This window comes from Triticum aestivum, chromosome 2A (genome assembly GCF_018294505.1).
Source record: "Triticum aestivum cultivar Chinese Spring chromosome 2A, IWGSC CS RefSeq v2.1, whole genome shotgun sequence".
NCBI lineage: Eukaryota > Viridiplantae > Streptophyta > Magnoliopsida > Poales > Poaceae > Triticum > Triticum aestivum.
In genome coordinates, this window is record NC_057797.1 from 20716269 (window position 1) to 20733918 (window position 17650).

The 17650-nt window shown below is 46.4% G+C and overlaps 2 protein-coding genes across 2 annotated transcripts; both read left to right on the forward strand.

Annotated features, from left to right (window-relative positions):
* Positions 1-3717: 3717 nt before the first annotated feature.
* LOC123184372 (protein GOS9) lies at positions 3718-4707 on the forward strand. The gene is made up of 2 exons (XM_044596515.1): positions 3718-4045; positions 4207-4707. Exons 1-2 carry the CDS (start codon positions 3815-3817, stop codon positions 4447-4449), a joined length of 474 nt encoding a protein of 157 aa, XP_044452450.1. The 5' UTR covers positions 3718-3814; the 3' UTR covers positions 4450-4707.
* Positions 4708-8084: 3377 nt separating this feature from the next.
* LOC123191366 (formin-like protein 11) lies at positions 8085-13759 on the forward strand. Its single transcript, XM_044604137.1, has 8 exons — positions 8085-8354; positions 8550-8969; positions 9862-10420; positions 10503-10973; positions 11076-11622; positions 11745-11938; positions 12228-12463; positions 12548-13759. The coding sequence occupies exons 2-8, from the start codon at positions 8796-8798 to the stop codon at positions 13436-13438; spliced, it is 3072 nt and encodes a 1023-aa protein (XP_044460072.1). The 5' UTR covers positions 8085-8354; positions 8550-8795; the 3' UTR covers positions 13439-13759.
* The last annotated feature ends 3891 nt before the right edge of the window (positions 13760-17650 follow it).

Genomic DNA, 17650 nt, shown 5'->3' on the forward strand with positions numbered 1-17650 from the left:
GCTTATTTGTGTCGACTGAAATTATTTTTGGTGATGGACTCCATTAACCAATTTGAAAGCTAACATGTGTGCTAGTCTTTAGAGTAGGACCATGTATATCTTCGATGATTTTTAAAATTCTTTAGCTGTGAAAAGGAAAATGGTGCCTTGCGGACACAGGAGGTGGAGCTGGCTAGGGTGACGATGGATTAATGGTGGTCTTCGGCCGACAAACGTTGTAGTACTCTAATAAACTCCTACTCTGGCATGCATACTCATTGCACATTGATTAACGGTGGAAAGTTGGTGCACTGCCGATCGATAGAATCCACGTCCGTCTATGCCGTTCACACCGTCTTCGATATCATTTGCAGCGAGGCAGATTAATTGATTAACCGTGGCAACTTGATCTCATGAATGCACATTCGATTGCCGACTAAAAGGCTGGTCATAGTGGGAGTAACTTAGATAAATAACATGCATCTGCTACTAGTCTATATTACTAAACACATAATTGGAAGTACCAAATGTGTGCTATCATGCAAGTTTCATTTATTTAGATGTAGATTCATTTTGGCTCGCATGCGTTATGTTACCACAAAGATCTTTCTCCTCATTAATTACATGACACATAAACAAATTTGTTGTGGGGTGCGTTATGTTGCTAGCCAAGTTACTCTCACAATGGTCATGAGCATCTCCAACACGGATCACCAAAACACCCTCAAATGTTTGGATCGGACCATCCGAACAGTTTTAGCCATTCAACACAGATCATCAAATCGAGCCCGACCAGTCCAGATGTTCGAAACCCTGCAGACCGCCCAAAATCTAGGGAGCTCTAGGGAGTCTGGTCGTCCATCATGTCGCCCTCCGACAGCCCAAGCCCACCCAAAAATCCAGTCGGTGCCCACACATTTGGACATTCCCTTCACTATTCCGATGCAAAACCCCGCCTTCTTCGACCCGATCGCTCGCCTGTTTTGACTCCTTCCGCTGCCCGCAGTCGCTCGCCTGTTTGGACATTCCCTTCACTATTCCGATGCAAAACCCCGCCTTCTTCGACCCGATCGCTCGCCTGTTTTGACTCCTTCCGCTGCCCGCAGTCGCTGCAATGGATCCTTTGGAGCCCATGACGACGTTCATATCGTCCTACCAGACGTCTCGCCAGATAATCCAAACACTGTCAAATGGCAAGCTTGACACGTGATAGAGAGTCCTGCCAAGAAGGCGGCGGCGGCTGCGGGAATAGTAGCTCAGGCCCGAGCTCTCCCTCCACATCTGCTCATCATGCCAGTGCCGCTCCGGCAATCGCCTGGCCCGCCCAGTACAGGGCACCATATTACATTGTTGGCCAATAGTACGGCCAGTCCGGCTTGCAATCACCGCAACACTCTGCATCATCCTTCACCCACGCCTCCAGTCACCCTCCATCGTACATTGTCGACCTCAACGACGACTACGTGTTCACTGACTCACCGACGTTCATCCGGTCGTGGTTTCTGTCTAAGGAGGCCTCAGCGATGCCCGAACACCTTTCAATGGAATGCCTCCCCAAGCTCGAAGGCAGTGGCATGAAGACGGTCAAGTCAATGGCCACTATGAGATGCGGACAGAGCAAGAGATGGCCGCGACATACACCTAGTGGAAGGTCGTGCCTGATGAGGCGCAAAAAAAGTAGAGGGGTTTGTCATACTCGAACAAAGATGATGAATTGTTGTGTGCGGCATGGTTGGCCTCAAGCCTTCACCCATTCCGAGGCACAGAGCAAAAGTGATCGTCTGTTTGGCAAAGTGTTCATGATTTTTTTTTCAATGAGCAAAAGGACGATGAGCCCTACTTAAAGGAGGTGATCCATGATGGCAATCCAAAGTTTCTAAGTCATGGAAGATACACCATCCAAGAGGTCGTCAACAAACATTGCGGTGTGTATGCACAAATAGAAAACCGGTGGCCTAGTGGTGTGTCACTCCTCGAGCTCGTAAGTTGTTTTTCTCTATGTTGCTTCCTGTTACCCTATATGTTGGCCATTTGTTTGATTTGCTCTATGTTGCTTCATGTTGCTAGCACAGCCGTGCCACCACCTTGTACAACAAGACTGAGGACAAGGCATTCATGATGATGCATTGTTGGTTCGATTTGAATGCACAAAGCAAGTGGAGCACCATTGCCCATGCCCGTCAAAGACCGCCACGCCAAAGCAAGTGGTGAAGGGGGTGATCCATCGAATGGAGCGCTTGCACAGGCCACCCGTGTGGCTAGGTCAAGGGGGAGGAAATGGGAAACAATGAACTAGAAGCGAGAAGGGGTGGCGGCCAATATGACAGAGAAGTTCTAGGACATCGTGACGAAGAAGGAGGCATGTGCCAAGCGCAACGGCATCAAGGAAAAAAAAGTGGAGAATTTTGGCGTCTTCATGGGAATGTAAAATAAGAAGACTAAGCTCGAGGAGAGGAAGCTCGCGATCAAGGAAACTTATGAGGAACAAAAGATATTATATGTCAAGCCGTCAAGCCGGACAACTTGGATCCCGATGTGGCAAACTTTTTTCATGACTTCCGTGCTAGCATGTTGCTTTGTGCAAAAGGAGGGATGGTGAAAATGAGGTCAAAGACTGAAGCATCAGGCACGGACGGTTGTGCTTTCGCTTTTGCCGTCCATGGATGTAAAAAACTTGTTGAACATCCGTTGCTTTTGCCAGTAGTTGCATTTGTTTGTAACTATTTAAATGTAAAAATCGAATTCTATTGATCTAGATAAACTTGTCAAAGAGGAGGTTGAACAAGTGAGGAAAATTTGGGGGACACGTTGAATGGCGTCCGCCCGACCGGCTGTCCGTGAACAAATTTGAATCATGTCCATGGGTATTTGATAGCGTCCGTTTGATTATCCATGTTGGAGATGCCCTAACTTGCTGTAACAAGTTGCTTCTGATAGTAAACCATGCATATTTATGCTGATCAGAAATATTAGTTCGTTACACTAAGGGAATGGGAAGCCAAATCCCAGGGGCGGTTCACAAATTAAACCAGCCGACTCCTTCATAATTAAAAACTTAGTGGGACAATGTGACAATTTTCAGCCGGCTCAATGTATGAACCGCCCGCGATATTTTCGTAGTTGGTTGGAATTTTCAACTGACTAAAATTTTCAGTCACTTATTTCAATTGGCCACGCTCTTTTTGTAACCGGCTCTGATGGAGTATCCAGGAGTCGGTTCCGCGATAACTGGTTGCAACGGGTGGTCCAAAAATGTCATCTTCGGAGCATTGCTTAGATGTTAGGTTTCTTGCTTGAAACCCACCTGGCTTCAAGCTTTAGATTTGACACGAATGCTCGCATATGTTGAATTTATTTCAGGTTCTCCAACGCTATTCTTTCAGCGATATAGCATGCCTGTCAACTATGAGGTTTCTGGAAACTTCGTCAATCTTAAGATCTACTGGTTCAGTGTCTCGGAAGAGCTAGGCCTAGAAATTGCAGTGAAAATAGGGGCACTAGCGGATTAATGCAAAAGGGGGTCCCTAGTACCAGAAGTGATGCACCACGAACGAACCTCTGAAAGAAGGAACTGGAGTAGGAAATTTCGTGTATGAATCAATGACATGCAGCTAGTGGTTGCATATGGGTACAGTACGTAGGTACGCCATGATAAGGCATTGACTTGACTTGACTTGAACAACCCGGCCTATTGAATTCTATCTATAAATAACGTCCGGCATCTTGGTTCCGGGGCAGAAAACAAGCAAGCAGCCATAGCCTTTCCATCAAAGAACTACTACTAGGGCACAAACCCTCCCAACTAGCGACCGATCTCTCTCAAAACAAGCGGCCGATGTCGACATATGGGGTGAAGGTTGGGATGTTTGGTGGGTCAAATGGTGATGTCTACGACATCGCCGAATTGACGAGCTCTGCGCCGTCAAGCCTTAGGAGCTTGGAGATTTGGAGCACGTCGGGCCACGAAGGGATCATCAACGCCATATCCTTCACCTTCGTGGACAGCAAAAACCACATGAACAAAGCAGGTCCATGGGGCACCCCGCTTCCTGGCCAAAAGAGCAAGGTACTCCCTCCACGTCAAAATATATATATATACAGTGTATATTAGCAGGTTGGATTATTACATGCCTCTTCTCGATGATAACTTACTATTGGTAAATGGGTAATAATTTCTCAATCCATGTTTAACCGTTTGTTATTTCCTGTGACTATGTGCACGTGCAGACTATTCACTTGACAAACGTGCGTATCACCGAGCTCTCCGGCTACACTTACGACGGATACATCACCTCGCTCACCTTCCGCACCACCGACGCCCAGAAGCACCATGGCCCGTTCGGAAAAGTGAGGCCGAAAGCCGGTGTCGACACCCATTTCCGCATCCCTCTCATGAACGGTTCTATCGTCGCCTTCTGCGCCCAAGCCGACGACTACCTCAGCGCTATTGGTGCTTATCTCAAGATTTGATTCATCCATCATATGTATGATCTACATATGATTCCGTTCGCTAGCTAACCAGACTAGCTAGAAGGTTACTTTGTGTGTGCGCGTGCGTGTGTCCGTGCGTGCGTGCGTGTGTGCGTGTGCGTGTGTGTACGTCGTTGTTCAATAAGGCAGCAGCACGCTAGCTACCCAGACTGGCAGGTTGCTCTCTCCGTGCGTTAATGTTAATGTTGGTGTTAGTGATTGGTCCCTTGCTGTTTAATGTTTTGCTGGCGATGTTTATTGTGTTGGTCAAGCATGTAATAGTAAGTTTCAAAACTTAAGTAATTTCCGAACAACATGAAACCCTGCTTGCGAGACGCAGATTTAATCTTGGACGCGCATATTTATTCTCTTTCTTCTCTGCGATTTAAGGAGTAAATAGCATAAAACTACTACTTTATAGGTTAGGGTCCCAAAAAACTATTGATTTTTAATTTTTCTCAGATAACTACCAAGTGAGTGGTCGGCTGTTTCAAAAAACCCAAAACATCTAGTGCTTTACAGTTCATCCTGATTATGACAACTGGGACCCGCATGTAAGAACACTGATTGTTTGACCGTCTGTTTGACCGTTAACTGACATGTGGGGTCCACATGTCAGCTCTCTTCCTCATTCTCTTCACTCCTCCTGCCTATATTCTTCCCCAGGAGATCGATGGAGTGCCGGCCGGTCGCCCCTCCTTCCACCTCGTCGGCGTCGGCCGGCCACTCCTCCGCCTCCACTACTGCCCCCTCTCCCTGGAACCTCTTCTCCTCACCGTGGCCTCTTCTCCCCCAACTTGACGCCAGCCTCAGCCTGCAGCCATGGCGACACGTCTCACAAGGCCGCCACGCCCGAGCCGCCATGAACGCCGCCGCCGGTCAACTGCCACGCTCGAGCCATCGGAGCCGAGGAAGAAGGCGAGCTAGGCAGGAATCGGTCGCTAGCGGGAGGCAGAAGCGAGGTCGGGGTGCTCCTGCACAAGCTGCCCACGAGGCCACCGTGCTCCGCGTCCATGGCGACGGTGGCGGCGCTGATGCCGGGCAGGGGAGAGACCGTGGAGTGTGGTGTCGCACTCATGGGGTTGCTCCGGCGCTCCAGCCACGCGCCCTCCTTTCCCGGTTCGAATCCCGTCCGTAGTTGTGGTCAACGCTCGGCTCCGAGCTCCCGAGTCCGGCCACCATGACTAGGCTCAAGCTCGAGCTTGAGCTCCTGCCTCGCGAGCTTCCTAGCCTGCACTTCCCATGCCCGCAAGCCCGCCTTCTGCGCCCCCCGCAAGGGCCATCGCCGGTGAGCGGTGCTGCCCCCTGGCGCACGTGCGGAAGGAAGCTCCACGGCGGCGCCATGGCTGCTGGTCACGACGGAAGGGAGCACCACGCGCCGCCCGCGACAGAAGGGAGCTCCACGGCGGCTGGCCGGCGACCCTCACGGCGGCTGCTGGCGCACGGCCATGGGAGGGACCCGATTGTGTTTTTGAAAAGTTTGCAGGGGCCTGATGGCATTTTTGAAAAGTTTGCAGACACTGACATGTGAGACCCACATGTGAGTTAACAGTCAAACAAACGGTCAAATAGACGGATCGTTTAGGTGCGGGCCCGACCTGTCATAAACCTGTTTAATTTTGTAACAACAAAGATTTTGGGTTTTTTGAAACAGCCAACCACCCATTTGGTAGTTATCTGAGAAAAATTAAAAACCGGTAGTTTTTTAAAATCCTAACCTGTAAAGCATTTCTGCCCTGCTTTTTATAGAACTAAAGCACACAGCCAGCTCTACGAGCTCCGCCAACATAGTAATTAATTCATACTCCCTCCGTTCGGAATTACTTGTCTCGGAAATGGATGTATCTAGAACTAAAATACGTTTAGATACATCCATTTGTGCGACAAGTAATTCCGAACGGAGGGAGTAGTTACTAACGTTCTTCAGTTAGTTAACTGCTATAAGACCGGACAACTTGTTAGAAAGTTCTGTATGTGAAGCCAAAGCAGTTCTTTGAATTTTTCAACGAAGTCTGGATACAATGTTTGAAAATACTGATGTAGTGCATCCCGGCCCCAAATGTTGTAAGAATTCCTTGTGTACATTTTTTTTTAGTTTACCAACCGATCCGCCAAAAACTAGAGGAGAGGACGTGCAAGAACAAGGATGGATGACAGGCAAGAACAAGAGAAGATATAGCACCACGACAAGTTTCTATATTCCATTTGAGAATAGGTAAAAACAGAAGACGTGGAGTATGTGATCCCGAGCTCCAGTGATCCCGGATGAACAGTAAAATTCAAAAAAAATAGTAAAACAATCAAATCAATCTGAATTGTTTTTGCAAGAAACATTTATGTTTTGTCTACGTGCATGCACATTTTCATGATGAAATTACATTTGTGGAGGTGTGAGAAAAAACAAAATTAATGTTCCAAAATATTTGTGTGAAACTGCTTGAGCTGGTTGAGCTTGCAGAATCTTCAACAAATTAGCTTTGCCGCGAGCGGCAACATAAAATTACGTGAACTGCTTGCGGACACGGTAGGAGAGAGCATATTGGCGAGACGAAGCATGCGGCCCGTCCATCTCCAGGGCGCATAACTCGCCGTCTCCCGTGCAGACGAGCGAGGTGTCCGAGTCCATAGAGAATAGCCGCTCTCAAATGATGAAATTTCAGATTTTATTTTTTGTTTTTCGCGAATACACAAACTCACAGGTTAGCTATTACAGGCGGCGGCGTATCGTTGTGGTCATTGAAGCGCTTGTCGGTGTGCAACTCAGAAATCCTATAAAACGAATTTACGGTACCGCAGATGGCACCGCAAAATAGAAAGTGACGGAGACCGGGGGACCAGCAGATTAGAGATTTATTGCCAATTTGCTGATGAACAATGTAAATTTAGTGATTATTTGCTGCTCAAATCATGTTTTTCTATGGTTTGGCCCTCCCTGGTCTGTTATAGCAGCACTCGGCCCCTTGATCCTTTCTTTCTGTCTCCACAACAGAGAATAGATCCACCAAAAACCATATTGCATATTTAAAACTTAGTTCCCGCCACGATAGTTCATGACCGGAGTTCATACATTCAAACATACACATAGTAAATCAAACTAAATCTAGAACTAGTTCATGGCGTGACGCTGAGGTAGTATTCGGTCGCCGACCGGTAGAGAATGTTGGTGAGCTGGTACTCCTCCTTCGCCGCCTCGAGCCGTTCGGCGGCGGCCTCTTCACCGGCCGCTGTCGCATCCTTCGTGGCGTCGAGCTCAAGCTCCTCGTTGCGGAGCCTATTGGTAGTTGGCTAAAGTTGGTCGCAGAGCTCGAGGAAGCGCCCCCACGCGCCCCGGCCACCGATGCGGGAGAGGGCGCCGCGCTCGCGGGCCTGCTTCGAGCGCCACGGCTCGACGGCGAGCTGACTAGAGCCGTCGACAGTGAGCCGGTGATCCGCCGTGGCGGCCCCACGCCCGCGACCTCCGCCGACCATTGATTTATAAATTTTACAGGCCGGGCCATTTTTATGGATCTGTTCGGGTAAAAAAAGAAAGCAGTAAAACGTCTTAGAGAAAATATACTGTACGAAGTAGTAGTACAATTTTCATGTAATCTTTGGGAAACATGTCCCGTGACTCAGGCTGTGCCTAAATTGCAGAACCAAGCACGAGAATCAGACTGTGGTCGAGCAATGGCTGCTCCCCTCCCTCCTAGCCTCAAGGGCGGCCTCTCTTCTCCCACCCCCATCTCACACCAAAGCATTCCCCCAAAAATAGATCGCTATGAGGCAACAAGGGACGGGAGATTGCTCCCCTTTCATCTTTTTTTCGTTTCCCGTCCGCCGTATCATGCGGTGCCCAGGCTGGTGGATTGGTGGCGGCTCATCGTTTTCCTCCGGCGAGATTCGGTCCGGGCCGCCGACAACCGGAGGTTTCTCTCCCTCTCTCTCTCCCCCTTCTTCCCCCCATCCACCCGAATTCCTTTCCCGCCGCATGGATCGACCGACGAACCGCAGATCCCTTTAGATTTTTTTGGATTTATTATCATTATTATTATTGGGTTCGTCCTCTTCTTGCCAAAAGTTTCTAATTTTCTCCCCTTTTCCGTGGCTTAATCCGAATGCAGAGGCACCCAGATCCAACATCAACAGGTGGCAACCCCTAGCGCGGGCATCAGCCTGTCAAGTTTGGTTGGGCAAATCACCTCCACAAGTTTTGGTCCCAAGACCAGCGATTTGGGGAGGAGAATCAAGCGAGGAAGAATCGGTGCTCGATCCTTGGGCGTTCTTGAGGTGCCGATCCCCACGGGGGAGCAATGGCCGGCTGGGCGAGGAATTAGGGGTCGATTAGGCAAGCAAGCAGATCATATAGGATGAGGTGGCCGAGGAGCAGATTGAAATGGCTCCTCAGCGCATGCCTCATTTCCCTCCTGCTGCTCACGCCAACGGACCGCGGCGGGCTGCTGCTCGTCGCCGCCATCAGGAAGAACTTGTTTTGGCCGCCACCTCCCCAGCCGTCTCCCCCGAGCCGAATAGGTGATGAATTGGTAAGAATTGAAGTTATTCTGTCTTGCATTGCATATAGTTAAGAAAAGGCGCGTCTAGGCTCATGACAGCAAAATGCCTAGCTTAATTGCGCTTAATGTGTGCATCATTGTGCTTAACCGTGCGCTCTGGTAAGAAAAGTGCAAGGCGGTGGCTTTTTAGCTTTGTTGGTGATAGATTATTTAGGTTCACTCGCAATTTTTTTAAAAGACAGATTATTTAGGTTAAATTTGTTTAGTGTCAGGGAAAGTAAATCAAGATTCTGTGGTCGTCGGTGGAATAATGACACTACTCATGCTTGTATTCGGTCTACAGCCTTACGGTAACAAGCCATAATGCCGGGCTACCTGCAGTACTGATGCAGCAAGTGCTAAAGACACTACTGTCGATTTCCTTGTGTGATACACATGCCACTATCTTGTACTCCAAAATGGAGTGGGTTTTGTGTCTCAAGAGAATTTCTTGTAGAATTCTACTTACAAGGTTTACTCATATTCATCATCTATCATGAAACCTGACTAGTTAACATAGTATAAATAACAATGTCTTATGTCTTTTGTCTATGCTCATGAAACTAAGTAAAAAATGACGACTACAACTAATCAGTAGCATCATCATGTTCTCATCCTGTTGCTACTTTTTTTCTCATCAATAGCGTTTTTACCATCACACCATTTCACCCGGGTAGGTTTTTTCCTGTCTATAATTATTAAATATTTTTATGTAAACCTTGCCAATTTCTAGGAATTTTAGCTATATATCCTTCTTATAAATGAGAAACACCCTCCTTCCCAAGAACCATCAAGTGCTGACTATATGATTCATGTTGTAAGTTGAAGTATAATATCCACATTTTAACTAACTGTTATTTTTCATACATTGCATTGCACTCAGGTGGAACAATTATGGCTCAACTGTGGTCTAGATAGGATAATCCTTCAAGATGTTAAAAACCAGTCCCATCACACCCTTGCATTCAGCACCAAGGAAGGAATGAGCACTTCTTTGTCTCCAGAAGTTGCCGATACTATTCTGGATTGCTTAAGCAAGCATAATTTTCCTTCACCACATGGCTCTGGGCATACACAGGATGAAGATGCTGAGGAGGAGGCAGGAAGCTTACTGCCAGATTCCTATAATTTCAAACTGTCTTTTGCATCAAAAATAAGATATCTTCTTGAAGGAGCTTCAACATCACATTATTCTTTGTCACCGCCAGCAAAAGAAGCAATCAGGACTCTTTTCTCTTCCGAAGCAGAGGCTCGTCCGCTAGCTGTTAGCATAAAAATTTCTTTGGGAAAGAAGCGCAAGGATGATGACTCGGGTTCATCCACTGCTGTCATTGGTGCAGTGGCTTGTGTAGCATTGGTGGCCCTTGTCGGTAGCTTGTGTGGGATGTGTGACGAAGAGCCAGCATCACCATATGATCTAGTGGGGGGCGGTGAACTAACAGGTGGTGTTAGCTCAGTTTTGTTTAGTTTCCATTCATTATGTTACATGTCATCTACTTGTATTTATTCCTTTGCGTGCATCAGGTTCTTCCCGTAAGGATTCCGCCACCCAGATCGATGTCAGTAGGCTGGGAGGATTGTCAAACAGTGCATCTGAGAAACAGCAGTCTGAATTTACAGTACCAGTAATGAAGTTGAATGTTGAAAGACCAGCCGCGAAACTGAAGTCAGTAGGAGCAGCATCAATGAAGGAAGAACTAATGGAGCGACACAGCAGGTTTGCTTCGTACGAAGTAACGACCATCGCTGGACAGCAGCCGGCCAAACCCGAGAAGGCTGCAGTTTCTTCTGCAGGTCCAGCTCCGCCACCTCCTCCTCCACTTCCAGGTGCACCAGCACCACCACCTCCTCCTGTAGTTCCAGGTGCACCAGCACCAGGTGAACCAGCACCAGGTGAACCAGCACCAGGTGCACCAGCACCAGCACCAGGTGTACCAGCACCAGGTGCACCAGCAGCACCACCAGGTGCACCAGCAGCACCACCAGGTGCACCAGGTGCGCCACCACCACCACCAGGTGCACCAGCACCACCACCACCACCAGGTGCACCAGCACCACCCCCGCCACCAGGTGCACCAGCACCACCGCCTGCACCAGGTGCGCCCGCACCACCACCGCCTGCACCAGGTGCGCCCGCACCACCACCGCCTGCACCAGGTGCGCCCGCACCACCACCGCCTGCACCAGGTGCGCCCGCACCACCACCGCCTGCACCAGGTGCGCCCGCACCACCACCGCCTGCACCAGGTGCACCCGCACCACCGCCTGCACCAGGTGCACCAGCACCACCACCGCCTGCACCAGGTGCACCCGCACCACCACCTGCACCAGGTGCACCCGCACCACCTCCAAAGCCGGGCGGCGGGCCTCCTCCTCCAGGGCCACCAGCACCTCCTGGTGCAAGGGCTGGAGCAGGACCTGGACCTCCACCTCCACCTGGAAAAGCTGGTGGACCGGGGGGACCTCCGCCACCAGCACTGCCCGGTGGTCCAAGAAAAGGACCTCCGCCGCTTAAGAAGCCAGGAGCTGCTGCAGCTCCTGTTGCAGACTCTTCGAAAACAAAGTTGAAGCCCTTCTTCTGGGATAAAGTTACTGCAACAGATCAAGCAATGGTGTGGGATCAAATTAAAGCAGGATCCTTCCAGTAAGCGAGCCGGTCCTCTCTTGTTATTATTTCTTCTTATGCTGCTGATGTTGTTTTATATCTCACTCTACTTCTTACTTGCTGTTGCGATTAACTCTTCAATCGTACTAATTTATTTGTAGGTTTAATGAGGAGATGATCGAATCTCTTTTTGGTTGCAAACCTGTTGACAAAAGTAATGATGCCAAAAAAGAGCCAGCAAAGGAAGCTCCTCAAGTCATTAGGATCCTAGATGCTAAAAAGGCACAGAATTTATCAATATCACTGAAGGCACTCAGTGTTACAGCTCAAGACGTGCATACTGCAGTTACAGAAGGTAAAGCGACACATTGTGTTTTTACTTTAAAAGTTGCCCTCCACAAGCACATTGCAGTGCCCAGTTTGTGTTTTGTTCTCCTTTCTAAAATCGACTATCTCTTGGATACATGAACTGTGCTCCACATGCATGCATGCATGGTGAGGAGGTGACAAATATGGGCATGGATGGATCTTTTGTTTGAGTCAAGCACTGCACTTTACAATATAAACTCTTGAATTTTGTTCTATGGTAAGCTGGGACCGATAAATAGTTGGGCATGTTTGTTCCCTTTGGTAATTGCATGCAGGGCATGATCTCCCAGCCGATTTGATAACAACCTTGCTACGGTGGACCCCAACCAGTGATGAGGAGCTAAAGCTTCGGCTCTACACTGGAGAGATGAGTCAACTTGGTCCAGCGGAGCAATTCTTGAAGACCATCATTGACATCCCATACATTTTCCAGCGCTTGGAGACTTTGCTTTTGATGGCCAGTTTGACGGAAGAAGCTACAAGTGTGGAGCAGTCATTCAAAACCCTAGAGGTAAATTAAGCTAAGATTTAGCAGATGCCTCATTCTACTGACCAATATAATATATGCACTAATTAAGATTTACTAGTCAATCAGGTTGCCTGCGACGAGCTTAGGCACAGCCGTCTTTTCAAGAAGCTACTGGAGGCTGTACTTAAAACTGGCAACCGAATGAATGATGGCACCTTTCGAGGGGGAGCACAGGCGTTCAAACTGGACACCCTCCTGAAGCTGGCTGATGTCAAGGGGCTCGATGGCAAGACGACGCTGCTGCATTTCGTCGTCCAGGAGATCATCCGCTCGGAGGGTGTCCGTGCCGCGCGGGCGGCCAAGGAGCAGAAAAGCAGCGTCTCCAGCGTGAGCGGCGGCACCGATGATCTCTCCGAGGATGTCGGCGACGACACGGAGCACTACAAGGAGCTTGGCCTCGAAGTGGTGTCCGGCCTGTCTGACGACCTCCAGAATGTCCGCAAGGCAGCGATCCTCGACGCGGACGCGCTTACCATACAGGTAGCGAGCCTCGGGCACAGGCTGGTGAAGGCGAACGAGTTCTTGAACACGGGCATTAAGAGCTTGGAGGAGGAGAGCGGGTTCCAACGCAAGTTGGCCCAGTTCGTAGAGAACTCCCAGGCGCAGGTGACCCGCCTGCTGGAGGAGGAGAAGAAGCTCCGCTTGATGGTGCGCTCCACCGTGGACTACTTCCACGGCAGCAAGGGGAAGGACGAGGGCCTGCGCCTGTTTGTCGTCGTGCGCGACTTCCTGGTGATACTGGAGAAGGTGTGCAAGGAGGTGAAAGACGCGGCTGCTTTGGCCGCCAAAGCAGCCGCTGCCAACAAGAAACCGGCGGCAGCGGCAGCACCGGCGAAAGGGGGCAAGCAGCCGTCCCAGTCACAGCAATCCTTCCGCGACCCTCGGCAAGCTCTCAAGCCCGCGATCCAAGGCCGGAGGGCAAAGCCGGACAGCAGCTCCAGCTCTGATTCTGACTAGCACCTAGCTTTCTAGGCTAGCTACATCGATCAATCATGATCATGGCAAGGTACCTCATGGATGGCAACAGCATACACATGGAGGAAAGGAGGAGCAGCCTTGACCTCTGCTATGTATGTATATATGTCTGTCTGTATGTATGTATCATTCTGCATTTCACATCACACTGTTGTTAGAGCGATGGGATGAGATCCCAGCCTAGGTAGGGTAGTTAAGGGGATGTGGATGGTAGGTCAGGTCAATTGACTGCTTGTAATCTTACCTTCTGTACTTTTACTTAGTCTTCGCCAACTAATCATACATGCGGCCGGGTGTCTTCTTTTTCTAGGGTGCTTTGCACCCTTTTCCAGCATAAGATACACACATGTCAAAAAATCACATTGCTTTTTTTCTTCGATAAAGGGCGTTTTTATTGACTCATAATGTGGCATCAAGAGGATACAAAACACAATGAATAACATGTGGCCTCTGCATCGCAAAAAATCACACTGCTGAAGATCTTTGATTCCATAGTCATTCTCTAGGAGACTAGATACAGCTATATAAGAAACTCTCTGTTTCCAACCGGTCAACTGCCGCAAAAAAAACTAAATTATGTTTTTCCTATATACATGCTTTCCTGTAAGATTGATTTGCACTATCTGGAGTTGTGTATGATCGAGTTCAAGTTCAGCTTTTCACCAGTGCAAACTCTGCGGATTTATTAACGGCCGTTGAGAAATGAACAATGCACAATTTGAGTATTCTAAGAATGTCGAAAAATTAGCTGTAATGTTCTAGAGAACCAAGGAGATTTTCTTTTTCCGGGGGAGAACCAAGGAGATATTACAAGAATACTAAGGGTTGGATATCTTTCCAAAGAATTATAGAGGAGAGAAACTATGTATTTAGAGATTAGATAGTTACCCCCTCCGTAAAGAAATATAAGAGCGTTTGGATCACTACTATACAGATGGAGTACTTGGTAATAATCCAACGCTCTTGTAATGGAGACGCAAGAGAATGAGCTACCGATTACTAGAGGTTTAGAGATGGTCATAAGAGTGGCATAGTAGAGATAGGTGGCCACTAAGCAACAGTGTGTCTTGTACCAAGCTTATTATCGATCAGGCGGCCTTTACATTCAGTCTGAACTTGTCACATTTTTCACTAGTACCAACACTCCCTACTTGCTACATTGTTCACAAGTAGCCGCACTCTCTTAAAGAGTGAGCTCGCTTAGCAAGAGTATTAGCTACTACATTCGTCCATGTTATGTATGCGTCAAAGATGGCCGCATATGGGCCCAAAGAGAACCGTCCATCCTACATAAACATTTATCACCTTCAAGCAATCAACGTTCACGACAATACACTTACAACCTGACTAATTGGCTAACCTAGGAAAAAAAAGAGTTGATTTGTGTTATTGTGAAGAATGTGGTTTCACATACTATGCCGATTCCAAGTAGTGTGAGTATAAGGCCACCACAAATTCTTTACATTACCCAAACAAATTCAAACATGTCTTGCAGAGACGCTCACATAACAACATCCCGTTGAGATCGGAACATGGCACAGGAAGGTGCTGAATTGTGTGTTAGACGCCCTGCATTTTGTGATTTGAAATGTGAGATGGTTAGACAATGTTGTCGGTCACTTGATCTTCAAAAATTCAGCTTGAAGTTTATATCAGTTGGGGTACTTGAAAGTATGCAAGAGAATTCTAGGAAAATAGTTCAAATTGTTCAGCTTAGTTCTATCCATTCCACCCAAATTAGTGCAAATTTTTTGCAGATGATATTCTGACTACCAATATGATGGCTAGTTCATCTAGTTAAGACAAAATGAGTCTTTATAGAAAGGAACTCTGTCAAATAGGTGTAATTATCATCTAGAGCTTAAAATGTTAAATATTTTAAACATTGCTAGGGACAAAATTCAGATGAGACACCCCTCGTTGCTTATGCTAAACGACCTTTTTTATCTCTACTTCTTATTCTACATGTTTGAAACTATGCAAAGAAAAATCAAACATAAATTTCAAAGCACATGAATTGCAAAGAATAGAATAAAAAATACTAACAATAAAATTGTTGTGTTCGAACTATAAAATTCGAAAACTTTACTTCCAGATGTTAAAAATGATGAAATAGTAATTTTCAATCAAGAAATTCAGAAAACTTTAAGCGGAGTTTTGACACGTGGAAAGTTCATATTTCACATTAAATTTTTTGAATTATAGTTTAAAAAAATATATAAACCGAATAAAGACAATACTAGAGTATTGAGGATTGTGACGTGGTAAGGAAACTAGTCACCAAGAGCATTGCATACATGTAAAGAAGTTGAACGCCATCCTACGTTCGGCATCATGTGGGACTTTGGGGCAATTGGTGGAGCAGCCGTGAGACAGAAAATCTTAGCACTCGCCTTGGTAGAGAAGGAACTGTCGCCCCCTCTCCCTGTCAGGCCTACCCTTTTACAGCTGTTATTTGTTTTTTATCTATACATTATAAATTATCTTACCTAGTATTATTTTAGTAAATTATCTCTTTCTTTTCACTTATTTATTTTAATACATTTAATAAAAGTGTTTGGCTAGTAATTGTGTTGTAATCGACATGATTTCCATCCTAGCATAGCAGTTTATTGAGAACCTATCTTGCCCACTCGGACTTTGTATGCGACCGGTGCATCAAACGTTAAAAACGAGATGCTACAAGTTAAAAGAAATTCTGAAAATAATGAGCTGATCGACATAGTGTGTATCTAACATGAAAAGAAAAATGAGTAACAACTTCGACTCGCAGCTTGAGAAATAAAAAGAACACATTCGGCATGGCCGGTGTTAATTCCTTAACGTGCCTGATTCATAGCCCAATTTGAATTACACACTATCCGTTAGATGATTTGTTATTTTTGTTTCTCGAGCTGCGAGTATAAATCACAGGAAAAAAAATCTGACATGATAAATGTTTATTGTTTCAATCTACTCAATTATTTTCAGAAATTTTAAGAATATTTATTGACATAGGTTGGGGATGAAGTTCGCTTGCATATATGCGACATGCGCTTGGAGTTTAGTCTATGGGACGTGGAACTTATCAACAAGTTCTGTTTTTGCAGGTACGTAAAACACTTATATTTCTCAATCACATGAGGATTACAATCAACATTGTTCATCTCAATCGCAGCTGGAGGTCCAGACACTAACCAAGTCATTGTTCTACCTTCAGTACGAGCAAAAATAGCTAAAGAATTGCTAACCCTATTTTGAGAGCGTCTAACATGAGTAATACTAGTTCTATGAAGGTTTAGGAACAGCTTTTGTCTCCTTAACCAAAGAAGAATAAACATATGTCATGTACTAGCACAGTGGAATATATTAAATGAAGATGTTTTCCAATGCACAACATCATTATCTGCCGGGAAGGCTGGCTTCTGTTGTCGTGTGATCCTTTGATCCGAAACATTTTCACAGACAATCATTTCCAATCCATTGTTTTCGGAGATGATTGTCTCAAAGGCCTGCCGTCCTTTTGAGTTTTTTGTAAAACAAAAATGTCAAAGCCTACCTTTTTACTAGCTTAATGCCCGTGCGTTGCCACGGGGCAACAAAACAATGTGCCTCTAATTGTATTTGTTCCACTTCATCCTTTCCTTCACTTGTCCTATTTTCTCATAATAAAATCTTATATTTTATACCATACAAACAAGACAACATGGTTCTACCTTCTCTCCCGTTTATGTCGGTCCACTTATTTCTTTACCTTACTATGCTTCTCATTTGCCGGTAACACACACTAATGGGTACTTGTGTGTTTCTCCAAACTATTCAGATTTTGAATTCCCAAGCCATTCAAATAAATGCTTCAGATAGATTTTCGCATCTCTTTCACTGTGCTCACTTGTGACTGAATCCATTGCCACTATATGGCCAAAGTAAATGTAGCAAAAGCAATCCGACATGGGAAAGATGGATGCAGCCTTACTAAAATCTAATAATGATGTATAGATAATGAATATAGTTGGATCAACTACAAAGTGAAAAATAAACTTAGTGCATATAGGATGCTAGATTAATAAAGTGAAGTTTTCTGACTTGAACCAATAGGTGCTTCCTCTGATTTTTAAATTCCTTCACAAACTCCAATATCTTACAACTTCTACGTACAACAAACTTACATATAGAGATATTGATCAAAATATCATTGTAATTGACAACATGTAC

Excerpts from the sequence above, each read along its gene's own strand:
- LOC123184372 (XM_044596515.1), top strand. The coding sequence starts at position 3,815 with ATGTCGACATATGGGGTGAAGGTTGGGATGTTTGGTGGGTCAAATGGT. Across the intron at positions 4,046-4,206 it reads TTCCTGGCCAAAAGAGCAAG|ACTATTCACTTGACAAACGT; the intron begins GTACTCCCTCCA and ends GTGCACGTGCAG.
- LOC123191366 (XM_044604137.1), top strand. The coding sequence starts at position 8,796 with ATGAGGTGGCCGAGGAGCAGATTGAAATGGCTCCTCAGCGCATGCCTC. Across the intron at positions 10,974-11,075 it reads AGCACCACCAGGTGCACCAG|GTGCGCCCGCACCACCACCG; the intron begins GTGCGCCACCAC and ends CGCCTGCACCAG. Across the intron at positions 11,939-12,227 it reads GCATACTGCAGTTACAGAAG|GGCATGATCTCCCAGCCGAT; the intron begins GTAAAGCGACAC and ends AATTGCATGCAG.